This window comes from Morchella sextelata (genome assembly GCF_020137385.1).
Source record: "Morchella sextelata strain SCLS chromosome Unknown scls_11, whole genome shotgun sequence".
Lineage (NCBI taxonomy): Eukaryota > Fungi > Ascomycota > Pezizomycetes > Pezizales > Morchellaceae > Morchella > Morchella sextelata.
This window is the reverse complement of record NW_025408626.1, coordinates 810,628-825,733: the sequence shown is the minus strand read 5'-3', so window position 1 is coordinate 825,733 and position 15,106 is coordinate 810,628. Positions and strand designations below refer to the sequence as shown.

Below are 15,106 nucleotides of genomic sequence, written 5' to 3'. Positions count from 1 at the left end.
TCCTGCTTGCTCCTCCTGCGTTACTGCTTGCCTGATTGCGTACAACTGCAAGGGTAAAACATTATCCTCATGAAGAAGCGAGAGTGTTTCTTGCTTTTTTGCAGTGAGGGGAAAAGAAAGAAAAAATAAAATAAAAAAAAAAAAAAGGTCCCCCAGCCCAACAGGTACACTACATACACTACTTACCCCGCCGTTTCGCGGCGAGAAAGAGGGGCTGCGGAGTCCAATTGGCACGCACGCGCGCGTAACGTTGGGAAAACAGGAATTATATTGGAGGTATGTAGAGGAGGGCTGGAAGTAAGTATGTACAGAGTCACAGGACAGAAGGGAAGGACAGAAGGACAGAAGGACAGCAGCTGGACAACGGCCGCTGTACATACAGACCATGCATGTACGACTCCAGGGCCGAGATCGATTTGGCCGGCATGGTATGGCAGCTGGTTATGATAATTAGGGATTGGCAATTGGAGCTGGCTGGCCGGCTGGAATTAAAGGCCATATTGGTAGGTATGCTTTGTAGATGTTTAATTGCTCCCGAGTACATACCTACCAGCAGCATCGTATATCTACATGTATATACTTTTACATCTAGACTACATCTACATCTACATCCGTATATCTCTACCTACATCTACTACATCACCTCTACAGCCCAGCCCAGCCACCCATGCCAGCCATAATCGTCGGGTCCCCGATTGATACGATACCCTGCAATTAATTGCTTTCTCTCCGGAACATATACTGATTACTCCATCGCTGGGCCCCGAAGTGCGCTCCTGTCCAATCCGATCCATTGCCGCGGGCCCACTATGTTGTACTCCCGCCTAGCTAGCCGCCCTGGATGGATGGAGTGTGTAGGGTACATGTATGTACTTCTAGCTAGCTGTGCCTGAGGAGGCAATTGAGGACACAAGGTGGTTCGTTCTGTATGTGGTACTTCCATCTGGCGGCGGCGCGGCGGCCTGCCTGCCTACATCATACCTCATCGTGCGCAACGTGGGGCTGCATGATGTCGGCAGGCAGGCAGGCAGGCAGGTGGAGATGTATGTAGCTAGTGCTGGCAGTAGTAGGGTCTAGCTAGCTGGGGTTTCGAGTTCGGGAGAGCGAGAGGCTGGTGAGATAGATGGATGGGAGGGAAAAGGTGAGGGTAATGATAACGAGAATGAGTGTGAGGGAAAGTGCAAAGGGGGAGGCAACATAGACATCATCGTGCTCGCGCGCGTCATCATATGTATGTCGACGACGCATAGCTTCAATCTTATAATAATAGAGTAGACATTTTTTTTTTTTTTTTTTCCCCATTCTCCTCAACGTCCCCCATGGTGTACCGGTGTTTCAGCATCTATCTATCGTCATGTACACTCCGCGCCGGGAACCGATAATATCATTCCCAATTGCCCATTGCAATATGCAAAGGCAAAGGCAAAGGCAAAGGCAAAAGCAGAGGGGAAAGAAAAAAAAATTTAATTTAATTTAGCCCTTCAATTGGGTTTACATATCATATCACACAATATGCACACACCGTACTCCCAACCACTCACCCGAGAGAGGTTAGCTGCCAGCGGATTTTCTGGCAAAAGCAGGGAACTTTCCATAGAGCTTCGGAAACCCCTACTTACATTACATTACATCGGACCCTTATCCCCTTCGTGCAGGGGGGGGGGATAAGAGGTGAATTATTAAGAGTGAGAAAAGAAAACTGAGGCAGGCAGGCAGGCAGGGCCGCGGGAGAAAAAGGGAATGGGAAGGGTTGGGGGAGCTTTCCGGGTCGACGTCTCCAGGGAAAAAAAATTAGGATAGATAGAAGGCCTGGGAAGAGGTGCTTTTTTTATCTGGTGGTCGACTACTGATTCTTACTTAACTACCCACAGGTTGTAACTTGTAGAGTGAACAAGTGAGTAAGTGAGTGAGTGCCTCTCATAACTACTACTGCTCTACTATTTACTTCACTCTGCCTAGGCCTACCACCTACCTTACTACATACATTCTACTACTCTACCTGCAGTTTACAGGGTCGACTGTTCAGGCAGTGTCAACCGCGTCTCCATTTAAAGAACGGACGAAAAAGCAAAGGGGGGCCAAAAACTGAAGGAGGAGCAATAAGAAGGAGGAGGAGTCGAAGGAGAAGACGAAGAAGAAGAAAGAAAAGAACGAACGAGAGAAAGAAGAAAAGGGATCCGAAACCAACCGGGAATTCGCATAATAATAATAGCGATCAAGCCTCGCCCCCCGCCCTCTCTTCACCCCCCCCCCCTCTCTCCTCCTCCTCTCAATCTCACCTATCTATCTTGTCATCTCTCCCAAACCCAACTAACAACCTCTACCAACAAACCCACAACCTTCCCCATCGTGAGATAGTAGTTGGAAACAAGTCCAGCCTAACCTCTTACCCTCATCCCCCCCCCCACCTCTCCCCTCCTCCGCTCCCCTCTTCAGCCATGGTGACCGCATTCCAGTTCTTTCGCGGGGGTGGGTCCTCCTCTCCCGCCTCCTCCGCACCAGGAACCCCCCTCCTCACCTCCCACGTCACCGCATCCACATCCGCCGCTACCGCGCCCGCAACACCGGTATCGGGCCCCACGCCCACGAGCGGGCTTCCGGAGTTCCAGAGCTTGTCGCCGCTGTCGCGGCGTGGGTCCCCGATCCTGCGGAGCGCGTCGACGAGTATGGGGGTGTCGACGTCAGGCACTACCGCGACTACATCCGCGAACGCTGTGGCTTCACCTAGGCCGCAATTGCCGCTGAACACGGTAGCTGCGGTGAATAGTTCGTCGGCGTCAAACATGTTGAGGGCTGTAGCTGGTCAAAGGTATGCTTTTTTCTTCTTTCCTTTACTTTACTTTTCGAATTTCACTTGGGCTTTTTGATTCGTGCGTGTAATTCTTTTTTTTTTTTTTTTTACTTCTTTATCTCTTGATACGTTTTCTCTGGTACTGGCTGGTGGTTTGGAGATTGTTCGAATCGATATGGTTCGAAATCGTCATCGTGCCTAATTACCCACCCCCCCCCCCCCCCCCCTTTCCTTTCTTTCCTCCTTCTCCGATTTGTCTTTCCCCAGATTGGGCTCTTGATTTGAAATATTGGGGGTGGAGTGATACATCTTGTGTGGACTACCTGCTACTACTGCTACGCTACTCTGCATCGAGGTGTCCACCTAGCTCCACCACCATACTCCATATTCCATATTCCATCATATCCGCCCCCTCCCCCTCTCTCTCCCCTCTCTCTGCTCCTTCCTTCCTTTCTTTACTACACCCTCGGTACTGCGTACGTAAAAGGGACGCACCGCCACTTTCCCCCAAGTAAAAAAAAAAGATATCCCACTAAAAATCTACGCTACACTACATCTAACGCCCCCCCCCCCCCCCCGCTTTCCACTTCACCTCTCGGCAACTAAATCTTTTCTACTATTCCCATCGTCATCTCTAATCTCCCCTCAATTTCTTTGTTTTTGATATATACACATTTTTTTTTCTTTCTCTTTTTGGTTCATGCGCCCTTGCAACTCATCTCCTCCGCCGGAATGAAGCGTGCTCTATCAAACCTCCGCCTCAACCTGCTGGGGCCAAAACATCATGGCAAGGCTGACAATTCTGATGGCGATGTTTCTGGCGATAGGTCCGATGACGATGACCATTTGACCGGCGGCCAGACCACCCCTCACCCAAGTGGGCTCGACAAGAGATTGCCGCAGATCCTGCATGGGTTTCAACAGGTTTGTGGAACTCTCGTTCCTCCCAGTCTCGCGCGAAAGGCATCATGCCCGCCGCCGTCGTCTCCCCTGCACAGAACCATTGTAGGCGGAGAAGGCGGCGGCGATGAGGAAGATGGCGGCAGTGGCAGTGGTGGTGCTGGTACTACTGCTACCACAACCACCACTGCTGCTGCTGGTACCGCGAGTGCTTCCACTGCCGCTGCCACTACTCCGGAAGAAGAGGAGATTGATTCTCCCTCTTCCTCTGCTACCCCCTCTGCTGTTACCTCTGCGAGTGCTTCCACTGCTGCTTCTTCTGCTGCTACCAGTTTCTCTGTACCCGACCGTCATGTATTTTCTTCGTTGTCCTCCGGGGAGCGCGAGAAGGATTCCTTGAGACTGACAGCCTCTGCTCTTCTTGAGGGAAAGGACACGCCCCCAGCGACACCCCGCGGCACCACCTCGGCCGGCAGTGCCCTGAACGGCGCCGCTGCCGCAACCACTGCTACCACCGCTACTAGCAATCCCACGCCCCCTCCCCCTCCCTCACGTCAGCCTACAGGTACTCTCACGCCTACGTCGGGCTCCACGTCTTCTGGCGCCACCAATTCGTCTTCTGGCGGTCAGCATAATACGCCGACGGTCGGACCCCCGAAGGGCAAGATGGTGGTGCGCATCCAGGAGGCGAGGGGCCTCAGGTCGAGTAGGGACCCGTACGTGGTGTGCACCTTTGAGAGTAATGAGTTCATCTCAAAGGGGCCGAAGAAGGATGAGATGGGTGCCGGAGAGCCGCAGGACAAGAATGGCGCATCGGCAGGCATTGCGATCCCGATGAAGAGCCGTCAGAGCTCGAGCACTAGTCTGTCGGAATTGCAGGGCACAATCTCGAAAAAAGGAACTACAAATCCAAAGTGGGAGCACGAAGCGGTGTTGTAAGTTTTGGATAAATCACTCCTCCTATTATTATTATCATCTTCACCCCCCTCCCCCGGCTCTCTCTTCCCCTCCTCATCTTACTTGGTTTCTTTTTTTTATTTTTGTTTTTCTTGTGGAATAGCGTTTTGCGCGCACTGCACCCGATGTTCCCGCGCATGTGCTGTGTAATGTGTTGAGGCTTTTTGCCTCACGATTATGTAGCACGGCGCTGCTCCCCCTTCATCCCCCCCCACTTTCTCCTAGAACAGATAGATACCCCCCCACTTGTGTCACACCTCGGCATATATGTACTTTTATCCGATGCGGATTTTCCCTCTCATGCAAAGTGCAAAACACTCCACCGGGAGGCGAGCGAGTTTTGTTTGCAATAGTATTGACTGGGTTCGTGTGTAATCAGTGACGTAATTGGGGAGCATTCCGAGATCGACGTTTCGATATACGACCGCTCGAACCAAGAATGTTTCCTAGGGCACATCCGCATGTGTCCATTGGTCAACAGGGATCAGAACATGGCAGATACATGGTATCCTCTACAAGCCCGAGCTAGCAACGAGAGTGTCACCGGAGAGATCCGGCTTCAGATTAGCTTCGAGAAGACGACCAAGAAGCATTACGGGCCCGATGACTTTGAGGTATTGAGGCTCATTGGAAGAGGTTAGCTATTACACAGCCAGCAAGGGCATATACATGTTATCAATGTGGGAAACAGAATGTTGATAGGAACTTGTGTTGTCGCGTAGGAACATTTGGCCAGGTGTATCAGGTGCGCAAGAAGGACACCAACCGGATATACGCCATGAAGGTTTTATCGAAGAAGGTCATCGTGCAGAAGAAGGAGGTCGCGCACACACTCGGCGAGCGAAACATTCTCGTCAGGACCGCCACCACCGACTCGCCCTTCATTGTGGGACTGAAGTTCTCGTTCCAGACCCCGACGGACCTGTACCTGGTCACGGACTACATGTCCGGTGGCGAGCTCTTTTGGCATTTACAGAAGGAGGGCAGGTTCCAGGAGGAGCGCGCAAAGTTTTATATTGCGGAGCTGATCCTAGCGCTGGAGCACCTCCACAACCATGATATCGTCTACCGGGACTTGAAGCCCGAGAACATCCTGCTGGATGCGAATGGCCATATCGCGTTGTGCGATTTTGGACTGTCAAAGGCGAACCTATCTGCTAATGCCACTACAAACACGTTTTGTGGAACGACAGAGTACCTTGCGCCGGAGGTGCTGCTGGATGAGCAGGGTTACACCAAGATGGTGGACTTTTGGTCATTGGGTGTCTTGGTCTTTGAGATGTGCTGTGGATGGAGTCCGTTTTACGCAGATGACACCCAGCAGATGTACAAGAACATTGCGTTTGGAAAGGTCCGCTTCCCTCGGGACGCATTGAGTCTTGAGGGGAGGAATTTCGTCAAGGGTGTAAGTTTTGGTTCTGCTATACGATTTACGTTGAAGAAGGTAACTGACATTACTAGCTTCTTAACCGAAACCCAAGGCACCGTCTGGGAGCTACCCATGATGCTAAAGAGCTCAAGTCGCACCCCTTCTTCGCCGACATTGACTGGAACCAGTTGCTGCACAAGAACGTCATTCCTCCGTTCAAGCCCACGCTTAGCTCGGAGACTGATACTTCTAACTTTGACCCTGAGTTTACAAATGCGCCCATGTCACAGTCACTCAATGCTCGTGCGCTTGCGATGGCTGGCGGAAACATGGCGAGCACGCCGCTGTCTCCGGGAATGCAGGCTAACTTCCGGGGTTTCACCTTTGTGGATGAGAGCAGTATGGATGATCATTTCCTGGGACGGGATGAGCTAGCGCGTATGGATGAAGACGTTGAGGATTCAGAAGACGCCTGGGATGACAACCAGGACAGGCGGAACAAAGATGGCAGAGGCTATGATGACAGACGGGGTAGCCGTATGAGTGGCATTGAGTACAAGAGGGATGAGGAGAGTGGAATATTTGATAATGATGGCATGGATATGTGATGAGCGGACGAAATTCTCTATTATCTTCCAAATTCCTATTATTCCTTCTCTTCTGTGTTTCTCTCTCTCTCTCTTTTTTTCTTTCTCCGTTTTCTCCCTCTCGAGCGAATTTTTTATATTTCTCTCTTGTTGTGGGTTGTGTATGGGTTGGTTGTATGGGTTGGTTTGGTTTGGTTTTTCTACCAAAGGTTGGTTTGGACGCTACTGGGTCTTTCTTTCAACAAATACTGGGCGAGGTCTGGTTGGATAAGGGTGGTTGTATTTTGGGAGATGGCCACGTTTTCCTTTTAATTCTTTTTTTTTTTCTCTTGCCACTTTTTTTTTTACGAACTTGACTGGACTGTCATCGTCACCGTTGTTACGAGTCATTGTTACGAGTATTTATTTTCTTCTTATTCACCGTGTGTGATTTTCTTCTTTGGGGTTCCTTCCCCCTGTGAGTGAGTTTTTCCTCTCCGTATTGACAGGAAAAATTAGCATTTGCCTTGCAGACCAGGGCAGCTGAAACAGGGAAACCCTATTTATTGTATTTCATGGAAGGGAGTGGGGGAAGTCTGAGAATAATGACCGTTTTCCTATCATTACATTCTCGTTTTTATTTTATTCATTTTTTCTTTCTTTTTTTTACCGTTTATTTTATTACAGGTTTTTTTTTTTTTTTTTTTTCTCTCTCTTCACGCCCCATCGATCCCCGGGCACCCCCCAGATAAAAGAAAGAAGCACCAAAAAGACGGGTCTCCTTTAGAAAGGCCTTAATCAGTGGAATAACTTACACCAGAAAAAGAAAAAAGAAAAAAGAATGAAAAGAATGAAAAGGAAAAGAATTGCGTTTTTTACTACTACTGCTGCTGCTGCTGCTGCTGCTGCTGCTGCTGCTGCTGCTGCTGCTGCTGCTGCTAGCTACTTGTCCGTTCGTTCGTTGGGGGTTAATAATTAATGGGGGAAATTTCCAAGTGCAGAACAAAATAAAAGCCAAAAGCTTGTACATATCGCCCTGATCAAAGAAGCTATGACCACCACCACCACCACCCCGTTTTGCTGTTGGCTACCATGCACAACTGAGCTGTCCCTGAGGGGTGGAGTGAGGTTGTTTCAAACTCTCCCAAGTCCAAACACGTGGGTAATAGCAAGGCTTGTTATATCGCGTGATGTCTCATGAACTCACAAGGCTGAGTGAGCGAGGTGGAGCGTTGTTCCTTCCCTTCGAGCCGCTGACATCATGGTTTCCTTGGCGCTCTGGGATGTGCAGAACGAATGGTGAATGGGGTAGCTGTAGCCCAAGTTGGAGAGATGAAGGAAGGCTTTTCGGCTTGCTCGGAGAAGGGCGGTGGATCTCTGGGTCTTGGGGTGGATGGAGTAGGTAGGCGGTCGGGCGGTCGCTGTTGACCGCCCGCGAGGCCTGCCGTGTGTATCTGATTGCAGTGAGTGGCAGTTACCTATCTTGCAGAACGAAGCCGACAAATCAAGACGGATTACGATTGGCGGTGATGGGCGATGGATGGTGAATTGGCGATTGGCGGTTCTGGCTATCTATGTGCTTGCAATGCTCTACCGATAATCAATCGCCAGCAGGGACGAAGGGGGGAGGGCAGCGGGGGGGGTCCTGTTTGTTTGGCGGCGGCCCGCTTGCTCGCTAGCTGGGTACATGGCAAGCAAGAGAGCTGGATATCCCTCAGATGAGGATCTCCGACCCTCTTCACACATCTAGAGATTGGTCTCTCTCGTTAGGGGGTAGAGCACCTACTCTAGATACATAACTACATGTAGATATGTGTTCCTCGCGCTCGGCTGCAGGATCCGCGTTGAGCTGCGCTGAGGAATGGGGAACAGTCAAGGTATATCAGTATTTATTTTATCCGTTCCGGTTCCTGTTTGTTACATATCTATTTCAGATAAGAAGGAAGAGGGAAACGGCTCGGAGAGAAAAAATAAAATAAAAGAAAAAGAGATATAATCTAACATGTTCCTGTTCTAATGTAAAACCCCCCCCACCTTCCCCTGAATGGTGATGCTGAATGGAGGAAAGATGTGTGGTCGAGTAAGCCAAAACGAACACCCGGGTGGACCGGCCGGGAAGGCTTGTTGTTTTTGTTGTTGATGTGTTGATGTGTTGATGATGATCCCCCTCTTACCTAGTCCCATGTAGTTCCTCCTCCTAAGCTTCTTCGTCGAGCAGTGCAGAGCAAGCGGCAAGGATCATTAGGACCCTGATCGCGCCGGGGAGATCACGTGCTGCGACGCGTCTCCCCGCTGGTGCTGCTGCCGCTGCCGCCGCCACACACGTGTCGAGATCTGGTTCTGGGGGAGCCTACTGTACTTGGCTGGTTGATTGGTTTGGATTATTTGGTAGATGTGGTATTTAGAAATGGTACATACTAGAAAAGTAAAAAAAAAAAAAAAGGAAAAGAAAAAAAAAGATTACGCCAGAGCCAGAATAAACTAGAAGAAACTAGAAGAAAAAGAAAAAGAAAAAAGCTGTCCCAGCTACGTTCTATCCACACACCCATATATATATAATAAATAAATGAAAAAAAGGGCCTTTTAAAAAAACACACACTCAAACCCTCGCGACCTTCGCCGCGCCCCTCTCCAGCTCCATCTCCAGCTCCAGCTCCACGTCGCCGCAGCGCCGCTTTCGGGCGTTATGGACATAGCGCATCATCTGCGGCGTCTTACTACTGCTGCTGCTGCTACCACCCATCCCATCAGCTGAGCTCATCGACCATGTAGACAGATCGGGAAGGCTAAAACAAACTCTTGCGCCGTGGGTCTTGGTACTGCTGCTGCTCGTGGGTCGAATCTGGCTAGGCGCTTTTCGCGGAGGGTTTGGAGGTCTGGGTGGTCTGGAGACATTGGCTTCTGGGCTGGGGGGTGGACGGGGAGGTTGGGGAGGGAGGGTAGATAGGTTGCGGTGGTGTCGGCGGTGGTGTCGGTGGTGGTAGTGGTGGTGGTAGTGGTGGTGGTGGGGTCTGTGTTTGGGGGAGAGGGGAGAGTGAGCCAGGCCCTGCTGGGGGAATCTAGAGTAGAGTGGTGCTGGCTGGCTGGTGTGCCAAGACACGTGGTGGTAGCTGCGCGCGCGGTGTATGGTAGGTTCGGAGCCGATGGCTGCTGTGCTGCTTCCTCGTGTGCGGTTAACTCGCCCCGCTTGGAATGCGACTACATGTAGCTTGTATCTATGGCTGTGGAGAGCTTGTGGAGGGCGGGTAGCGCGTGATTGATAGCTACCAAGGGCGCCGCCGCCGCGGCTGGCTGGGACACCGGGTGTCACTCGGTCTGCATGGCAAGGTCGGTGGGGTGTACAGATAGATGGCCGCGCGAGGGTTGATCTGCGAGAAACTGCGAGTTTTACTACTGCTGGAAAGTGGGATTTAAACCTTTTCGCCAAAAAAAAAAAGGGGGTGAGGGAAACGTATATGTATATTCACAGCCGGTCACTCGCGTTTGAAAGTGGTCCAGAATGTTTTTTTTTTTTTTTTTTTTTTTTTTTTTTGGTTTAATTCATTAATTGCGTGCAATCTAGGTGGTCTAGAATTGGGGTAATGACCTTTGATTCAGCTGATCGGGATTTGTATAACGATGAAGTAGAGAGTTGCTTGTCGTCCTTATACCCGTCGTCAGTCTCGCACCAAGTTATTGGGGCTATATATAACACGATGTCAGCTGGGAATCGATCCTACACCGATCACTGTATGTATATAGCTTCCTCCGCGCTCCCTGAAAGAAAAAACACGTTAGGGCTACAGCAACGTACAACCCCTCGCTATAAGGATACGATCCGGACCGAAATTTTGCATCCTTATAGAGAATTATCGCTATAGATGGTTAAGGATTAGGTGTTAGGAAAGTTAACAGGACCGGGCCATCCTATTTTTATAGCGAGAGATTGCTATAGCCTGTATATTACTAGCGAAACAACCAAATTGGATAAAAACCCACAGTCCCGCGCGGTGTCGAGCACTAAGAATCCAATCACGACTTGCAGCTGGCCGTGGGCTGGATTAATTCATTTTATCCTATAGAGCAGACAAAAAGCTTGATTCTAGCCTTTGATTCAAGCTACAAATAGACTCCTGAGTAGTTAATAGTAGCACCGGTGGAGCTCAAAGTGCTACATATCCCCGCCATGTAAAAGCCTAAACACCCACAACAAAATTAGCATATATCTCCTACGCAATATCCGCCACAAGATTGACTTGAGTGAAATCATGGTACCTTATGCCGGGAGTTGGTGCCGTGGGGGGCGGGGTAGTAGGGAACTCGGCATATTATAACTACCCTAATAGATAGATGGCTGCTAGTTGGCAAGTAGGCAGGTAAGTGGGCCCATATTATATTAGTGAGCGCCCCAGACATCCCTGGATCGATCCTGGGCATTCGTTATTTATATTCAAAGGCCTCAGCTTGTTGAGCAGAAGACTTACGATAGAGCTAATACTGCGCCAATAAACGTCTATACCGCTATACCTCCGTGCTGACTGACTGACTGGCCGGCTGTCTGGCTCAAGTGCTGAATGATCGATTGCCATATACTGCAGCTTATAGGGAAAGAGACACTCGTTTGCCCCCTCCCTCCCCAAATCCCTCGGGTTCTCCACCGTGTATATGTATCGACTTGCTCAATTGCGTGTGCAGACCGGCGTTGACATAGGGCGCACGTGCGTGTGGGCCGGTTCGTGTATCTACGGCTTTTGCAGGAGCGGCCGGCGGGCACGTCGGGTGGCCGGTAGTGCGGCAGTGGCATTGGGCTCCCATACGTGGTACCGGTTGGAGGTTGACAGTTAGCTAGTTGCAAGTATGTACATACGTTGTACTCGGCAGCTGCATTGTCCTGAGCTGGGCCCTGGCGGATTTAGATTAGGGCAGAGTTGTTTCTAACGTCAGCAGATTGTGCATTGTATACGTATGTGACAGTACATGGTGTAAGTACCGCGCTTTCTCTTCCTTTCGTTCTCGCAATAGCAGTTAGTTATGGCTGCTTATATTATGTATTATGTGGGTTTTGTCTCCTTCATGAGTTATCACTCGATATGTGTACAGGGTGCGTGGGGTCTGGTATTGGGGAGTACGGGAGCGGGGGTGAAGTTGAAAGTAGCGGTTGGCTTGAATTGGTGCAGGAACACTCACTATGTATGCTCTTTGCGCGTTTATATACACCTGTAGACATTTTGAGAGTACAGTGATGTATACATCCCGGCGGGCGAGCTAGTCGACCTGTATCTCAAGCTTGACCGCGAATCATGCCGATTTCCATACCCGTGTGGGCGACGGTATATAGGGGGTACAGACACGGACCAGGAGTACCGTGAGAGAAAACATATGCCTCGATAACCAAGAGAGACGAAGTGGCCGAACCACCGGCCGGGGCGCTGTTGAGAGACAGGGAGTAGCTCAATGATCCACGAGTACGTCGAGATTTGGGTGATGAATCCCCAGGGCCTGCAATAATCTTTCTCACTTGTTCTTTCTTTCTAGCTCTCTCTTGGGTTCGACGTGTCTATTTGACCCTTGAGCTGGCTCGCGGAGCGAGCGCGAGTACAGCACCCTCGTGAGCGCGGATCACAGAATCTCACTCGTCATCGACACGGACCTAGTCCGACTCGCGGGCTTATGCTAGATCTTTCCCCACCCACCGGCATTCACGCGGGAGTCGGTCCCCGTGGTTCAAGTTGCAGGCGGGACTCGAACCTGAGTATCTTGGCATTGCTAAATGGGCTCTTTTTGCAGCCTTGGTGAAAGAAAGGTTGATCTTGGCATATTTGTGGTTGTTTCTTGGTGTATAGGTGTTCTCTACTATAATGTAGAGATAGAGATAGTCACCTAACCTAGCTATAGACGGGAAAAAAAACCTTTGTGTGGTTTTTGAGTGAGAAAAAGTTATCAGAGACAATCAATTGGTATTACTGTGCAGTAGATGCGCACAATTTGTATTTTATGAAAATAATAGATTATTAAGATGCTAAGCTACTTACTTTTAGTAGTAGTTCATGAAGAATTCGGGGGGTGATGGAGTGGAATCATTTTTTGGCCTGCGAAGTAGCGGGAGGGAATTCTTGAGATAACTGGAGAGACTTTTCTGTTAGTTTTCTGGATTATTTAGATTCTCAAAATGCTCCGGGAAATAATATAATTAGTAATACTCTAAACAGTTCAAATTGAGGTTCACTTTTGCTACGTACAGCAGCTGTTAAGTGTTTTCAGATGTGTACTGTACGTTATGAGTTTATATGTCATGTGACTTGGGTAAAGTTGCAAAGAAAAGCCTACCTCTAAATTTTAAAGATACCAAAGCATGTATTAAGAGGAGATTGCAGATTATTTTACAGTACCCAGCCAGGCCCAATGGCGGCGAAATTTCTAAGTTCTTTAAATACCTGGAAAATTCCCCTCTAGTTGCAAAAATCATCCAAAAAAAAAATCCCTACATTCACCAATTCGACAACTACCAGCCTTTTTTTTTTCCACCATGCAATTCTCAATCAACCAGATGCTTGCCCTCGCGGCCATCACCGTTTCTATGGTGTCTGCTGTCCCAGTCACTTCCGTCGTCGAGAACCCGGCTCTTGAACGTAGGTCGTAAGTAACTTGCTTCCTAATCATCTTCATATATATATTTATTTTACTGATTTTCTACTAGCATGACTGGCAGAGGCACATATTACAACCAGTTCGGTGGTTTCGGGTCCTGTGGACAGCAATTACCTGTAAGTAGAACTTCCAATCCTACACTACATATGTAAGATAGACACCACTAACATCTTGTATAGGACTCTGCCTTTATCGTCGCCCTCAGCAGAGCCTACAGGGACGTTGGCCAGCTTAACTGCGGCAAGCGCATCTGGGCTAGGGCTCTTGACGGCCCTGGTAGGGGAAACAGGATTGAGGCCACTGTGCGCGACACCTGTCCTTCTTGCGCGAGGGATGCCGTCGGTATGTTATTCACCTTGCCTCACCTATCTTTCATACGTTTAGTTGCTAATCATTGAGTTAGATTTCTCCGTTGGTGCCTTCGATGCTCTTACCAACAACCAGAAAGACGTCGGCGTCATCCGTATGGAGTGGTATGTATCTGTCTATCCCCAATATCGATCCTGCAGTTTACTAAATTTGTGTGTTTTTGAAATTTAGGGACTTCATTAATTAAACAATGACCCGCCAGTAAACCACCCTCAAAGGGCCATTGTTCCCTGTCCTGTTTTTTTTCTTTTTTCCTTTCTGTAATTAGGAAAAAAAAGAAAGAAAAACAGTTGACCATTGGCACCCTTTCCCTCGTCTTCTGAATGTGATTTTTCTTTCTCTTTAGCTCGGTTCTCTAGTCTCTTTTGTAATCATGTAGTATTAGTTCGTTTTCTCGTTTTCTTTTTTTTTAGCTCGGTTTCCTAGTTAGTCTTTGTATCATGTAATATTATTTTTTTTCTCTTTATTTTTCTATCCAGTATCTAGCATTAGTTCGTTCTCTCTCTCTCTCTTTTTTCTTTATGACAAGTCCGCCTTATCAGTACGAGTAGTCAGTATCCATAGATCTATAGATGTAGTCGGAACAGTGAGCTATAAGCATACCATCTTCTCGAGCACACATTTTTTCCAGTCTTAGTGCTTCCAACTCGTGCTTCCCGGTCTCTTACTCTTCGTAGTTATATATATGTATCGATCTTAGCTATATATAGTAGTAGTTAGTCAATCGAATCCTCGCTCTCCCATATCATCATCCATGTAACGAATCGCGAGTGACAATCCATGAATTAAATTCCACAATCATTTCCCTCAGTAAACTCGTATCTCCCGGGATTCGATTAACGCCTCTCAAAACAAATCCCCATGGCCATTAATTTTTATCTATAGTCAGATTCTCTTTATCGGCTTCCTCTCTACCATACGCTCCCGAACCGTGATGACAATTCTTGGCAAGGCTTCAGATGGATCCCTTCTTGTGACGAGTATGATAGTATTAATCTCAGTAGATATCTTTCAACACACTTCCATTTCAATTAAGTCGGACTAGTGTGGTACACGAGGCTGCTCGAGGCGAGCAGAGATAAGTGCCTCGAGGTACCTCTGCCTCGGTTTGCCCACCTATGCCTTTACTTGCTCGTCAAAAGAGAGGTGGTGCCTCGAGGTGCTTGAGCTGCTCTCGAGGCGGATCGTCGTTACTATATTTAGACCTATCAAAGATGGGGTTTACTGTTGAAAGTGTATTAAGAGATATTCAATTCAGGCGAAGAAAATAATTATTGATTTGGTATAAATCTTGACGAGACTGACCTGGGGACTCCGGGAATAATACGAATATACTTAATGTAAAGGATATTTCCAATGTTTCTATAGGAAATAATATCAATCTCACTGGATATTATATGTCACCAATAGTAATATGATTACCTAAACCTCGAGCAGGAGGATTTGCCTCGAGCATGCTCGCCTTGCGGACCCCCATGCCTTGAGCTCTATCGAGACGAGGCCTCGAGCGTCAATGCCTCGTGGACC

At 48.7% G+C, this 15,106-nt stretch overlaps 4 protein-coding genes across 4 annotated transcripts; 2 read left to right on the top strand and 2 right to left on the bottom strand.

Annotated features, from left to right (window-relative positions):
• Positions 1–2,438: 2,438 nt before the first annotated feature.
• H6S33_001642 (uncharacterized protein) lies at positions 2,439–6,625 on the top strand (the record flags this gene model as incomplete). The annotated part of the gene is made up of 6 exons (XM_044832992.1): positions 2,439–2,809; positions 3,619–3,715; positions 4,118–4,626; positions 5,028–5,284; positions 5,371–6,053; positions 6,110–6,625. 6 exons carry the CDS (start codon positions 2,439–2,441, stop codon positions 6,623–6,625), a joined length of 2,433 nt encoding a protein of 810 aa, XP_044693703.1.
• Positions 6,626–9,182: 2,557 nt separating this feature from the next.
• On the bottom strand, positions 9,183–9,478 carry H6S33_001641 (uncharacterized protein; the record flags this gene model as incomplete). Its single annotated transcript, XM_044832991.1, has 2 exons — positions 9,183–9,315; positions 9,381–9,478. The coding sequence occupies 2 exons, from the start codon at positions 9,476–9,478 to the stop codon at positions 9,183–9,185; spliced, it is 231 nt and encodes a 76-aa protein (XP_044693702.1).
• Positions 9,479–10,725: 1,247 nt separating this feature from the next.
• H6S33_001640 (uncharacterized protein) lies at positions 10,726–11,151 on the bottom strand (the record flags this gene model as incomplete). The annotated part of the gene is made up of 4 exons (XM_044832989.1): positions 10,726–10,758; positions 10,838–10,980; positions 11,047–11,053; positions 11,110–11,151. 4 exons carry the CDS (start codon positions 11,149–11,151, stop codon positions 10,726–10,728), a joined length of 225 nt encoding a protein of 74 aa, XP_044693701.1.
• Positions 11,152–13,088: 1,937 nt separating this feature from the next.
• Positions 13,089–13,766, top strand: H6S33_001639 (uncharacterized protein; the record flags this gene model as incomplete). The annotated part of the gene is made up of 5 exons (XM_044832988.1): positions 13,089–13,198; positions 13,260–13,326; positions 13,390–13,552; positions 13,614–13,683; positions 13,751–13,766. 5 exons carry the CDS (start codon positions 13,089–13,091, stop codon positions 13,764–13,766), a joined length of 426 nt encoding a protein of 141 aa, XP_044693700.1.
• Between the last annotated feature and the right edge of the window lie 1,340 nt (positions 13,767–15,106).